We start from the raw sequence: 13,642 nt of genomic DNA, 5'->3' as shown, positions 1-13,642 counted from the left end.
ACTACGATACAATCTCAGCAGCATTAACAGAATCAGCTCAGCAGCAGCTCCGCCAGCCACCTCCAGAAACTCCTTTCCATCCCTGCATGGTCTAGGAAGGACAACCTCCGCCCTCCAAACACCATTTTGCAGCACGCCTAGAAAGTCACCGTATGGGCGCTCCTGTCAGTATTGCCAGCCCCACACTTTTAAAATCATGAGTCGGGACCCCCAGAATGGTGAGATGGCCTTAAAAATCAAGAGACTGATGTAAGCAGAGTCAGATGAGCTCCACCCTGACATCTGGTGGTGAGGTGTGGCAAGTTGTGGAAAAGAACTTCAGGGGCCAATCTCATTTGCATAGGCACACCCACCCCACCTAGAATGAGGCCATAGCTGCCCAAATGGTCACTTTGGCTGCTGTGGGATCCCCAGTGTCTCTGTTATTGGGACAGGAAGAATAAATTGTTATTACCCTGATTATGGGAACTGTGCTTGGAACTGTACTTGGCCTTTTGTTATGATGGAGGGACTCACCATCAACTAAGTAGCACTCGCTAGGCAAGGGTCATGGGTTCCAAAACTCTGTGAATTGAGAGAGATTGGGGATAAGTATTAATACTTGGTGGTATGGGCCCCTTGGTGAGGGCCTTATATGCTAATTGTACTTCCTTCTCTCTCCACTGTGAAATATCAGAGCTAATTTTGATTCCTTTAGGAGTCTAGTTACAGGCTGCTGAGCTCACTTTGGGCTAATGGTGCACCAGCACTGAGGCTCCCCTACTACAAGCTGAAGTCACCTAAGAGCTGAAATTGCTGAGTGTTGTGTTAAGTAGTGGGGGGGCCTGAAGACATAATGTGGAGCAGTTTGTGGGACGGCTGGAGTGCCCTGTGGACAGGCTGGTGGAGCAGTTCATAGGCTGGCGGGAGCTGCTTGTGGACAGGCTGGTGGAGCAGTTCATAGGCTGGCGGGAGCTGCTTGTGGGACACGGAGCAGAGCCCTATGGAGCTGCGGGGCAGTCAGCTTCAGATCATGTAAGGTACCCCTTACCTCTCTTTCCCCTTTCCCCCCTCCTCCCCGATCTCCACCCAGGTTGGGAGGTAAAGCTCTGCAGCTAAACTTTCAAACTCTGGGGCTGCCCTGACCAGGGACAGAGACTTTTGGGTCATTGGACTTTTGGGATTTTGGGTGATTTCGGGTTGCTGGACTCAAGAACCAAAGGGAAAGGACACAATCCAATTTGCTTGGGGTGGGTTTTTGCTCATGGGTTGTGTTATGGATCCTGTTGGTGGTGTTTCCTCAACATAATGCCACATTGTTTCTCTCTGTTATTAAAAGGCTTTTTGCCACACTCAGACTCTGTGCTTGCGAGAGGGGAAGTATTGCCTCTTGGAGGCGCCCAGCGGGGGTGGTATATATTTGTCCCAGGTCACTGGGTGGGGGCTCAAGCCGGTTTTGCATTGTGTTATTGGAATGGAACCCCTAGATACTGAACCCGGCCCTTGTTGCTGCCAACTCTGACGGGCAGAAGGGTTACATTTAAAAATAAAAAGACTGAATAAGAAATGTGAGGTTCTTTCTATTTGCCCTCTGGCTTCTCAGACCTCGGCTGCACTTGGGTCACATGTTTACATTTTTCTCTGTAACCAAGAGAGCTAGAAACTTCCTTTGGTTAGGAAATGAAAGCCAAGAGTCTCACCTCATCAGATGCTTCCAGGAGCTGGAGCTTTAACAGACACACCAAATACCAGGAGAGTCATTGCAAAATCACAAGTGTTGGCAACACTGTATTGTGGACGAAGGCTGGCAGCAAATTCCGGAGTCTCGGAGACCTGGTAGACATCACCCAGCCAGCCCCCACCTCTCCTCTGCTCAGGCGAGGCAATGGGAAGCTGCCTCCTTTCTCACACACAACTGCACATGCATATTTCCCACAGCTTTCCAAAGCAAAAGCAAGAAGAGAAAAGTACCAAGGTGATTACCATCACTAACTGAGTGCTGACACTGTACAGGATGCAAACTAAGACCCAGGCCTTTCCCTTCCCCAAGGAATTTGAAAGTTTTTAAGGTAAAAGTCTCCTCCAGTCACAATACCCGTATTTGGCTTGTGCATTTTCAGAGAAAAGTGGAAAATACCATTGAGGTGGTGATGTCAAACTCTCTAGTCAACCTCTCTCCAGGCCCAAGAACGGCCATTCCTGTCAGCCTTAACAAAGTGTTTTGTCTGGAATGAGAAGTGTATTGAAACCATCTATCTGGTCCCTAACACTGTGATACTATCAAAATCCCATCCTTAGCCAATGACAGGTCCAGTGCACAAGACCACCTGACACCCTGCTGGCAGACTGTAAGTGTAACAGTGAAAACGCCCAGAGCATCCACGGAGGCTCCCGCACTCTAATGTGAGCAGCGCCCCTTTGGGTCCATATGCAGCATGCTACTCCCTCCCCGCCGTTCCCAGACACCACGAGGACTCTAACCTTTTCAGGGAGGGCTTCGTATTCCCCAGCTCGGATTGCTGGCAGTGATTTCCTGCTCTCCTTCCGCGCTGCTTCTCCGTACAGGTACACTGCAAGAGGAAATGCATACGTGACGGACCACTGGCCTGAAACCATCCAACACATGCATGTTAGTGTGGGTGCGGACACTGGGGAAAGCCCTGGATATCGCCCAAGGTGTTCAAATACAGGCCAGCTCTAACATAAAGCGCCAAGGCAATGGACACCACATTCTGCCCCCGGTGAAATCACACGTAGCTTAAGGGAAACCGGAAAGCTTTTAAAAGAGATAAAAGTTCTCGGGTCCTAATTCAATAACTAGGCCTGGATATCACAAATATACACCGAAACCAGCTTCTCCTTCATTTGCTGTCCAAGTCATGAGTTAGTGATTCGGCACTTTCCCTGCCACCAAGAACAGAGGTAATGTATGAAGTGCTCTCAGCAGGGCTTATACGTTTTTACTAGTACTTCCAAGAGTGCCTACTAATTAGGGCTTAAAATTTGAAAAGCAGCCAGTGATTTTGGGTGCCTCCAGTCCTGAGACTCTTCAAGTGAGCGGATGGCTAGGCAGCAGTTCTGCGGAAAAGGACCTAGGGGTGACAGTGGACGAGAAGCTGGATATGAGTCAACAGTGTGCCCTTGTTGCCAAGAAGGCCAATGGCATTTTGGGATGTATAAGTAGGGGCATAGCCAGCAGATCGAGGGATGTGATCGTTCCCCTCTATTCGACACTGGTGAGGCCTCATCTGGAGTACTGTGTCCAGTTTTGGGCCCCACACTACAAGAAGGATGTGGATAAATTGGAGAGAGTCCAGCGAAGGGCAACAAAAATGATTAGGGGTCTAGAGCACATGACTTATGAGGAGAGGCTGAGGGAGCTGGGATTGTTTAGTCTGCAGAAGAGAAGAATGAGGGGGGATTTGATAGCTGCTTTCAACTACCTGAAAGGGGGTTCCAAAGAGGATGGCTCTAGACTGTTCTCAATGGTAGCAGATGACAGAACGAGGAGTAATGGTCTCAAGTTGCAATGGGGGAGGTTTAGATTGGATATTAGGAAAAACTTTTTCACTAAGAGGGTGGTGAAACACTGGAATGCGTTACCTAGGGAGGTGGTAGAATCTCCTTCCTTAGAGGTTTTTAAGGTCAGGCTTGACAAAGCCCTGGCTGGGATGATTTAACTGGGAATTGGTCCTGCTTCGAGCAGGGGGTTGGACTAGATGACCTTCTGGGGTCCCTTCCAACCCTGATATTCTATGATTCTATGATTCTATGATTCTAAAAGGGCTGAGCAGCCCCCGTCTACGATCAGACTCTCTCCATTGTCTCTCAAGTTGGGCTCCCCAAATCACTTGTGATAGTTTTGAAAATCTCAGCCCTCCTTGCTCATGTGTGGCAGATTTCAAAGTTCATACACTTCTCTTGCTGGGATAATTGAATGACCGACATTTTAGCCTAAGTTAACTCTTGTAAAAGGGGTTTGTTTGTTTTTATCACGGCAGGACAGTCCCAGTGCAGAAGCAGAACAGAACCATGTACTGTGTCCATGTGAGCACAGGGCGAGATGGTGGAATTACTGAAGAGGTCAGAAAAGAGGTGGATACAGACAGAATTCTCTCCCCTCCCCATCACCAACTCACCAGGCACGCCCAGCTCCACTGACAATTGCTGCCCAAACAGATTGGCACAGCGAATGCATTCTTCCATGGTGACATTCCTCACTGGGATGAAAGGACAGACATCCAAGGCACCCATCCGTGGATGTTCTCCTAGGAAAGCAAAGCACCATTCCAGAGATGTGCACAGAGGCCTGGAGGGGTATGGGGGTGGGTGGGATGGAGGGGAGGGGAGGATGAGCCAGTTTAGATAAGGCCGGACTTTATTTATTCATTCCTTATGATCTCAGGACTCAGCTAACACCCCTCCTGCCTCAGGACCATTGACGCGACAGGACTAACCGATTACGCTGTCTGTATTTGCTCAACTGACTGCCTTGTTTATTCCAGCCCAAAAGAAAACGACCACAAGTTCAGGGTCGTCAGAGGGAGATGCGGAATCTCTGCTCCTATCGCAGCTTGCACCTGGCTGGGTAGATTTGTTGGCCTCCCACAGGACATGGGGAGGCTGTTTGAAAAGTGACTGCCCTTTGTGTTTGTGCAATGTAGCTCCAGCTGCAAGGAGCGCACGGCTCCCCTAACAGCTGCCCGCCAGGCTTGGCTTCCATTGTACATCACAGGGAGGAAAAACCCTTAACGTCATGAGACGGGAGAGGGAGAGCCGTCCAGTAGCAATCTGAGTAGTGCTCGCAGGGAGACCCCGTGACTCGAGCACAGCCCACACTCATGGCTGCTCCGGTTTGGGCCTGTAGTTGCTGCTCTGCGTTGGCTTTGGCAAATCACCTCAGCCAGCTCCATGCTGGACCTGACAGCTGAGACCTTTGGCAGCTCACTCCCCTGGGCCCCGCCGAGCAGCCCGTCCTCCTGCTCCGCCACCACCCTGATCACCTCTGTGCCTGCCCATGTCAATGAGCTGAAAAGCCACTCTGGCTGCACGCAGAGCCCCCTCGACGACGGCGTCTGGACTCCCCACAAAGGTGTAGACCGTCCGGTTGGTGGATGGGCCGGCATCCACATCCAGCAGGACGCACCCCGGTGTCTGAGAGACAGCCTCACCAATGGCATCGATCACCTGCAAGAGAGCACAGCCGAAGAAGGGTGTTCCGCCATTCAGAGCTACGCCCGGCTCATTAATGCGTCCTCTCAAAAGGCAGCCCAGCATGGAGTCTGCTAAAGAAAGGAGCCAAGGCATGGCTGGGTTTGTTAATGTTTCAAATGCACCCCTAAAAGTGAGCCAGGAGCCAAACGTCTGCTTGCAGCGGAATCATTCACGTTCAAAGCACAGCTCGTAATGTCACCCTCCAGCTCCAGATCACGGCCTGCCCTGGGGTCTGCAAAATAGCTGGTCAGCGTAATCAGAGCAATGTACGACTGGAAGGGACCTTGAGAGGTCATCTAGTCCAGTCCCCTGTGCTGAGGCAGGACTAAGTATTGTCTAGTCCAGTGCTACTCAAAGTGGTGGTCCAGGGACCGGTGCCGGTCCACGAGGCATCGGCTGCTGGTCTGCGCGCACATTGGAAAAAAAAACTGCCAGTCCCCCACATCCGATAGCTTGAGAAGCACTGGGCTAGACCATCCCTGACAGGTGTTTACCCTGCTCTTAAATACTCCAATAGAGGAGATCCCACAACCTCCCTGCACTATTTGTTCCAGAGTTTAACTACCCTGGTCATTAGGAAATCTCCCTTGCTGCAATTTAAGCCCATTACTTCTTGTCCTGTCCTCAGTGGTTAAGGAGACCAATTTATCATCCTCCTCCTTGTAACAACCTTTTATGTACTTGAAGCCTGTTCTCATGTCCCCTCTCAGTCTTCTCTTCTCCAGACTAAACAAACCCAATTTTTTCAATCTTCTCTCACAGGTCATGTTTTCTAGACCCTTCATCATTTTTGTTGCTCTTCTCTGGACTTTCTCCAATTTGTCCACATCTTTGCTGAAATGTGACACCCAGAACTGGACATAACACTCCAGTTGAGGCCTAATCAGCACGGAGTAGAGTGGAAGAATGACTTCTCGTGACTTGCTTACAGCACTCCTGCTAATACAGCCTAGGATGATGTTCGCTTTTTTTGCAACGGTGTAACACTGTTGACTCATATTTAGTTTGTGATCCACTAAAACCCCCAGATCCTTTTTTGCAGTACTCCTTCCTAGGCAGTCATTTCCCATTTTATTTGTGTGATTGATTATTCCTTCCTAATGTGCAACTTAACCTGGCCCCTGTTGTGTATGCGTCATGTTAATGTATTTAATTACATGAACATATAGAATTGCTCACATAAGACAAAGTTCCCATATACTGTTTTTTCCTACAACCATAGAGATGCATGTGAGCTGCTTGTAACCTATGTATTACACTGCATGCCAGACAGTCCGCAGAAGTCTTTTATATGAATACTAGACAGTATGCTGTACTTAGAAAACTGACTACAGATGATGTATAGCAACACAGAATAATGGGGAAGGGCTAGCATATGTCATATAAGGCTTTAGAATTAAATTGCAGCAAGGCTGTAACACTGTTAACGGGGTTTCATTAATGTAGCTTTCAGTAAATTCTTTCCATCTGGAAACAAGCATACTGTGATGAAGGGGGGAGATTTTCCTAGCGTTGTGCATGAACACTGCGTGTGTCGGTTTTCCCTGCGTGCGGCATGTGTAACAAGGGGTGGCAGAGAGGGGTTTGTTACTGCAAAGGGCCAGGTGTGACCTTGCCTAGCAAGCTGGCCCCTGGACAATGGCCTGGATGCTGTGGAACTTAGTAGCCAGGGACTTGGAGGCCCAGAGGCCCACCCCATCTTGGGAGCCAGATGGTTTTGGCCAGGGGAAGGACAAAGGGCTGAGAAGAGAGGACTCTGGTGATCAGACCTGGCAGGGATGGAAGAGAGAGGGCCCAGGTGATCTGTTTGCTCAGGACTGAAGACAAAGGATGGAGGAGGGGCTTTGGGGAAGTTGATATATGGTGGTCGGCTGGAAGGAGGGGGCTTCTAGACCAGGGACAAAGAGCAGCCTGAGCCACCTGGACGCTGGACAGTCCCATCCAGACTGTGCTGAGACTTTGTGTGCTCAAGGCCCTGAGAACTGTCTGTGCTGTGTTCCAGACATACAATAAGCCCCTCTGTTTTAGGCTGGCTGAGAGTCACGGCAGGCTAGAGATCATGGTGGCATTGCTCCCTCTGGGGGTGGAAGCCCCGAGGGTCCAGAGCGAGTGAACTCCCTGGTGAGAGACAGGCGTCCTGAAAGCTTAGAGGTGTGGTCCTGGGAGGCAACGAGGCCAGAGGGCCTAACCCCAGGGAGTGCAACCTTCACAAAAGGATAACACACTGAAAGGGGTTACTCCCAGGGGTGAGAGCACTGGGCCTGTGAGTCCGTGACACATACATTTTTATGTCAGTGTATGAGATAATTCACTGTTCAATACCCTTGTTGTTGTCCACTTAGAAATATACTGATACCTTTCAAATCAAGTACAAATTCTGGTATATAAGGTCACCTGCATTAAAGAAACAGAGTAACAATATTTTACAGCACGTGCTTTACTCAGGGAAGTTGTTTATGGACTTTCGCAAGACAATCAGATTGTAGGTCATATGCAACCTGTGTCAGCTCGAAAACTTGGCTCTCTCCCCAACAGAAGTCGGTCCAGTAAAAGACATTACCTCCTCCGCCTTCTGTCAGGAGTGAGGCCCTCAGCTGTGCCTGCTCAGTACCCCTGACACCCTAACGAGCCCGCCAGGCTGCCGGAAGGACTGGCGGAGGAAGCCAGCTGGCCACTTTTTAAATCTAACAGCAGCAGTAGCTTGCTGGCTGCTCAACGCCCATGGACACTCTGCCTCCCTGGGCTTATCTCTCCAAGCCCTGCTCCTGCTTTGCTCCTCCACCGCTCCAGCCCAGATCCTGCCCTGCGCCCAGCCCTGTGCCCATCCTGGTCCAGCCTTGCTCCTGCATCAGAGCCAGCCCAGCCCCTGCCTTCCCTGACACCTGGTAAACCGGTTCTGACTCTCGGCTCTGACTCCTGACTCCGACTCTGCCTCTACCCTTGTCTCTGGCATTCAGCCTCCGACCACTAGGCCTGACCGCCTCTGACCTGGTCTGCTGACACCTTGTCTCTTGAATATCCTGGGACTGACATGGCTACAACAACACTGCATGTCTGAAAGGGCAAAACTCCTCTTCGGAAGCCAGAGCACACGGGTGCTGAGAATGGCTGGAACTGCCAGTCTGGGAAAGAAGCGAAGGCCCAACCTGAGAGGTGCTAAACATTTGCACTGCCCACGGATGTCAGCAGGAAAGCCTGGCCCCCGTAGGCAGTGGAAGTTGGGGGCTGTCATAAATATAAAGGGAAGGGTAACAACCTTCCTGTATACAGTGCTAGAAAATCCCTCCTGGCCAGAGGCACAACATCCTCTTACCTGTGAAGGGTTAAGAAGCTCAGGTAACCTGGCTGGCACCTGACCAAAAGGACCAATAAGGGGACAAGATACTTTCAAATCTAGGGCCGGGGGGGGAGGCTTTTGTCTGTCTGTTCTGTGTGCTTGCCGGAGAGAGATCAAGAAAGCAAGCAATCCAACTCCATTAGAATTAGTAAGTACTAGCAAGGAAATGTGTTAGCTTACTTTTGTTTTGGCTTGTGATTTTCTCTGTGCTGAGAGGACGGTGTATTCCTGGTTTTCTTTTTGTAACTTTAAAGTTTTTGCCCAGAGGGAAATCCTCTGTGTTTTAAATCTGATTGCCCTGTGAGATTAGCTTCCCTTCTAATTTTACAGGGGAGCTTCTTTTACCTTTTTTCTTTCTAATAAAGTTCTGTTTCTTTTAAAAGCCTAACTGATTTCTCTATTGTCCTAAGACCCAGGAGTTTGGGTCTGTGATCACTTTGTAACCAATTGGTTAGGATATTATTCTCAAGCCTCCCCAGGAAAGGGGGTGTAAGGGCTTGGGGGGATATATGGGGGAAATAGGAATTCCAAGTGGTCCTTTCCCTGATTCTTTGTTAAATCACCTGGTGGTGGCAGCGTACCCTCCAAGGGCAAAAAGTTTGTGCCTTGGGGAAGTTTTAACCTAAGCTGGTAGAAATAAGCTTAGGGGGTCTTTCATGCGGGTCCCCACATCTGTACCCTAGAGTTCAGAGTGGGGAGGGAACCTTGACATGGGTACACAGCAGTTCTCCCCATTGGTGCCCACCTGGATAAGGTACAGTGGAACAGTGGTGAGGGAGAGCGTCAGCCGTTGTAAATTCTTATTGCTCGGTCAATGGAACAATGACAATTTACCCCAATTGAGGATCCTACCTCAAAATGTGTGAGTGTACAAGACTAACGTCGATAATAACAACAATAATCCCTAGCTCACATCTAGCATTTTTCATTGGGAGATCTGAAAGTACTTTACAAAGGGAGGGGAGGTTCAGTATCATCACCCTGATTTTACAGGTGGGGAAACTGAGGCACAGAGCCATGATGTGACCTGTCCAAGCCCACTCAGCAGGTCAGTGGCAAAGCCAGGAACAGAGCCCAGGTCTCCTATGTCCCAGTCCTGTGTTCAGAGCTAGGCCACACTGCTCTGAAAAGAAGCCAGTGTACAAGATGTTACACATGTGACTAAGGAAGTAGAAAAAATGGTCTACTATTGTATGAGCTGCAAATCGGCATGTGATCATGTAATGGAAGACGTACAATGCACGGAGGGGCAGAGTTAAAGCTGCAGTCCATTTATTATCATTACTATTACAGTAGCGCCTAGGAGCCCCAGAATTGGCCCAGCCCCCCCCCCAGTGCTAGGCGCTGTACAAACACACACCAAAGAGCTGACAATGTAAGTAATCGGAGCACAAAGCCGGGCACCCAGAGGACGTGGCAATGAAAGAGTGAAAACAACACTCTCAACTGGCCTTTTCATAAGATGGGAGCGTACCAAGCTCTGGGGCTGGAACCCTGTGTTGCTGTGGCAACAAGATGCTGTTCTCCGAAAATCCAATCCGCTGATCCAGACAGTCAGATCCCTAACTCAAGGCCAGAGTGTAGGCCGGTGCAGAGTGCAGCGGTGCCTGTTAGGCAGTGCTGCGGCTTGGCGGGAACACATGACTGCTGTCTCCTAGTGGCTGTGGTCTGCTGCAGCTGATCGTGGCTCCTGGATTGAATGTAAGGTGATGGTTCTGAGCTATAAAGCCCTGCCTGGCCCAGGCCCTGATGCTAGAGAGACGCCTTTCTCTCTGTGCCATGCAGCTACAGCGCTGCTCAGCAGAGGGGCCCTCCGTTTAAAAGAGCGGGGGCTGTTGGTGACGAGTTCTCCCTGGGAGGGGCTGGACTAGCCTAGGGCAGCTGGCCTTCAAGAGGCCTCTGTGTGCACAGACTGCTGCAGAGAGAGGGGTTTGGTGAAGGCTGCTCTGGGGGAGGTGGGGAACAGGCGTTTAGTCTTCTGCTAACAGTTTTATTTCTGGTTTTGAACTTTATGGCGGGGGCACCTAGCGCAATGGCCTGATGCCCCTTTTATACACCTCCAAATACACACATCACAGCTACACACAAAAGCTATGCTAAAAATACTAACGCCGCAAACTCAAACACTCAAAAGTTCGGAAATGCCAGAAACCAGGCTGCCCGTGGACCCTTAACAGAGCCCCCTGGTGCACATGCAGGATTGCACTGCCTTCAATGACATGATCACATGCTATTTTTTCCTCCAGACTCCTGCCTCTTTCGGCGCCCAGGGGAGCACTAGACGGGGGAGAGACACCCACTCTGCCAGCGGGTTTCACAGATTTTTGCTGGCAGCAGAGGAAGGGTGAGACTCAGAGATCCCAGGCTCTGTGGGGTAGGGGATGGGGGGGCTGCATATTCTCTAGAGGTCACAGATCCTTCTTCCCCCTCCCCTGAAACCTGTCCTTGTCCCAGTCCTGCCTCTTCCCCACATCCCAGTTCAATTCTCCTCTCCTAGCCAGTTCCAGTCTCCACTCCTCCGCTCTCCCTCTTCCAGCTCTTTGTGCAAGCTGTCTGGCTCTCCCGTCACTTCCCACCGTCACCCACATTCCACACACCGCTGGCTCCCCATCCCAGGCTGTCTCCTCGGATTCCCCATCTCGCCTCAGTGCCCTTCCCCGCGCCGTGTCCCAGTCTCCTCCTCAAACGGCTGCTCGGCCCTGGGTGGAGCATGCTCAGTGCAGACAGGCATTACAACGCAGGGCAGGCTGCATGTGTGCAAACTGCGATTTTTCTGTGGCCAAATCAGGGTGGATTTTTAGAGGGATGGCAGAGGCACCTTCCAGACACAATGGCCGGGAACGCCACGTTTCCAGTGCCTTCTCCAAACACCGGAGCTCCTCATAAGAAAGGGGTCCGAATTTTTTAACGTGGGCAAACTGGTGTATTTTTCCCTGACCATTTTCTCAGAAATGACTGAACTGTTGGGGGTGAAATGTAAAGTCAAACTGAAGAGCAGGCTGAGGACAACACCTGCCGTGGAAAATTTCAGCCCAAATGGTTAAAGTTTGGCAAACTTATAAGCAACTGAATCAGGGTCTTATAATGGGTCCTGCCGGTCCCACCTGTAATTAGCCCTGGGAGCTCCGGGGAGGAGGTGCAGCTGGGACCAGAGGGCAGCAGGAGCGAGCGGCGATTCCAGCTGCTGTTCTTCGAGAAGAGCGGGGCAGTGAGCTTGGCCTCGGGCCTTTCCAGCGCTGGCCGGGCAAAGGCAACCTCCACCAGCAGCAACGGAGCAAGGGCAGGGCGTGGCAAGCGCACAAGCTGGCCCCCACTGGAGAACCGGAGCAGCCCCTGGAGCTGGATGGTCTCCTCAGCATCTCGCCATGGCACTGGGGAAACTAGCTTGCTCCAGCCAGGAGCGCTCCGGGGGAGGGGGTATGGGATGGCATCCTCGCTCAGCCCCAGCTCGGACGACGTGGGAGCCAAGCCACAGCCACGAGTCTCCCCTTTGGGGCAGCGGAGGTGATGTGGAACAAAGGGCTGTGACATGTGCACCGCAGGGCCTCTCCACGCCCCTGGAGCTCAGGGAGTCTCACCCTGGATTCCCGTGGGAGCATTTGAGAAGCGCCGGGGGAGGGGAGGTCATTGGGCCGTGCACCCTGGGGGCCATGCTGTAAGCTGCCGCAGATACGGGTCGGAGGAGCTGTCATCCAAGGACAAGCTACAAGCATTAACTCCAGCCCAAACGCCATCGCTTCGGCTCAGAGGCAATCAACACAAAGCAGCACCCAGGGCAAATGAAAAGCAAACAAGCCAAGGCCTTGCACACAGTTTATCTCCACAAAGCAAGTCACGCAGCACAGAGAGAACCCAGCCCCTTACCTCTTTGTTATTGCCCTCGGAAAAGTTGGGGACACACTCCACCAGTTTGGACATTGTGCTGGTTTCGTTCCTCCCAGGGGAGTGCCTTGGCCTGGACCGCACTGGGGGTTTGCTCTGACCTGTGTGGCTTCAGAAATGGAACTAGAAGAGCTGGAGCCTTTTACGGCCTAGCCAGTGACCTTTCCCAATCTCCAGGGTTTCTCATTAACTACCCAAAACTGCAGCCAATAGAAGGAGAGTTTCTTAATTAAACAAATAAGAGGAAACTTTTGGCAGGGAGGCCCATCTGGCCTCTAGTTACTGGCCTGAGTCTACTGTCCGTTATGCTGGTGTCACTCAGGAGTGACACCCCTGCACTCGCAGATCGTTTGTACCTGGAACCTTAATGGTCAAGTCTTGCTCTGTTATAACCTGGGCTTTAGTCTCTGCTGTCAGGCTCTTGTCTGATTCAGTTTCATTAAGAGCAGCCAATATTTATTTATCCATGTAACAGCAGTTCTAAAATACAAATAAAATATAAACATATGTTTTTGTTACAACAGAATAAGACACAAATTATACCCCAATTGAAAGGCTATCTTCTGCCCCTCTACTTTTTTTTTTTTTGCTGATAAATCAACCATAGAAGACACTTTCTTCAGTTGCCCACAATTTATTCTGTGCTCATAATCCTACACAGAGGTAAGCAAATCCTAGACATAGACACGCAAGGATTTAGTTATACATAGGAACACAAAGAATCCTAACAACAGTATTGGTCCTTATTACATGGCAAAGGCAGAAATTGTTTTTGCATTATTAATGATTAAAGAGGCCAGAAGTGTTTAGTAAATATTTCTGTTCTGTATTTGGGGGGAAAAACAGATGATGTAATCTCATCCTATGATGACAACATTCTTTCCTTTCCACTATCATTTCAGGGAAATGTCACACAACAACTACTAAAGTTAGACATTTTTAACACAGCAGGTCCAGATAATTTGCATCCAAGAGTTTGAAAAGAGCTGACTGAGGAGCTCGCTGGACCCTTAAATGTTGATTTTCAGTAAGTTTTGGAACACTAAGGAAGTTCTAGAAGACTGGAAGAAAGCCAATGTTGTGCCAATATTTAAAAAGGGTAAAAGGGTTGCCACCTTTGTAATTGCTGGCAACTGAATCCCCGAGGCCCCGCCCCCTGGCCCACTTCTTCCCCCCAAGACCCTCCCCTTGCTCTGCCTCTTCTCCCCAAGGCCCTGCCCCACCTCTTCT

General features: G+C 50.4%; 1 protein-coding gene across 2 annotated transcripts in view; it reads right to left on the bottom strand.

The window, feature by feature from the left end:
• The window catches only part of FTCD (formimidoyltransferase cyclodeaminase), a 40,209-nt gene extending 27,091 nt beyond the window's left edge, over positions 1-13,118 (bottom strand). Inside the window, exons 1-4 of one of the 2 annotated variants that reach the window (XM_074968216.1) lie at positions 12,395-13,118; positions 4,983-5,166; positions 4,119-4,247; positions 2,461-2,549 (exon numbers count right to left, since the gene is read on the bottom strand). In XM_074968216.1, coding sequence (XP_074824317.1) covers positions 2,461-2,549; positions 4,119-4,247; positions 4,983-5,166; positions 12,395-12,448 — 456 coding nt within the window. In that variant the 5' untranslated portion in view covers positions 12,449-13,118. The remainder of the gene's footprint in view (positions 1-2,460; positions 2,550-4,118; positions 4,248-4,982; positions 5,167-12,394) is intronic. The other variant, XM_074968215.1, reaches the window with a different exon arrangement.
• Positions 13,119-13,642: the final 524 nt, after the last annotated feature.

The sequence above is a fragment of the Natator depressus genome, chromosome 11 (assembly GCF_965152275.1).
Source record: "Natator depressus isolate rNatDep1 chromosome 11, rNatDep2.hap1, whole genome shotgun sequence".
In the NCBI taxonomy this organism is placed as follows: domain Eukaryota; kingdom Metazoa; phylum Chordata; order Testudines; family Cheloniidae; genus Natator; species Natator depressus.
Note: the sequence above shows the minus strand (reverse complement) of the source record. Positions and strands in the feature narration are given on the sequence as shown.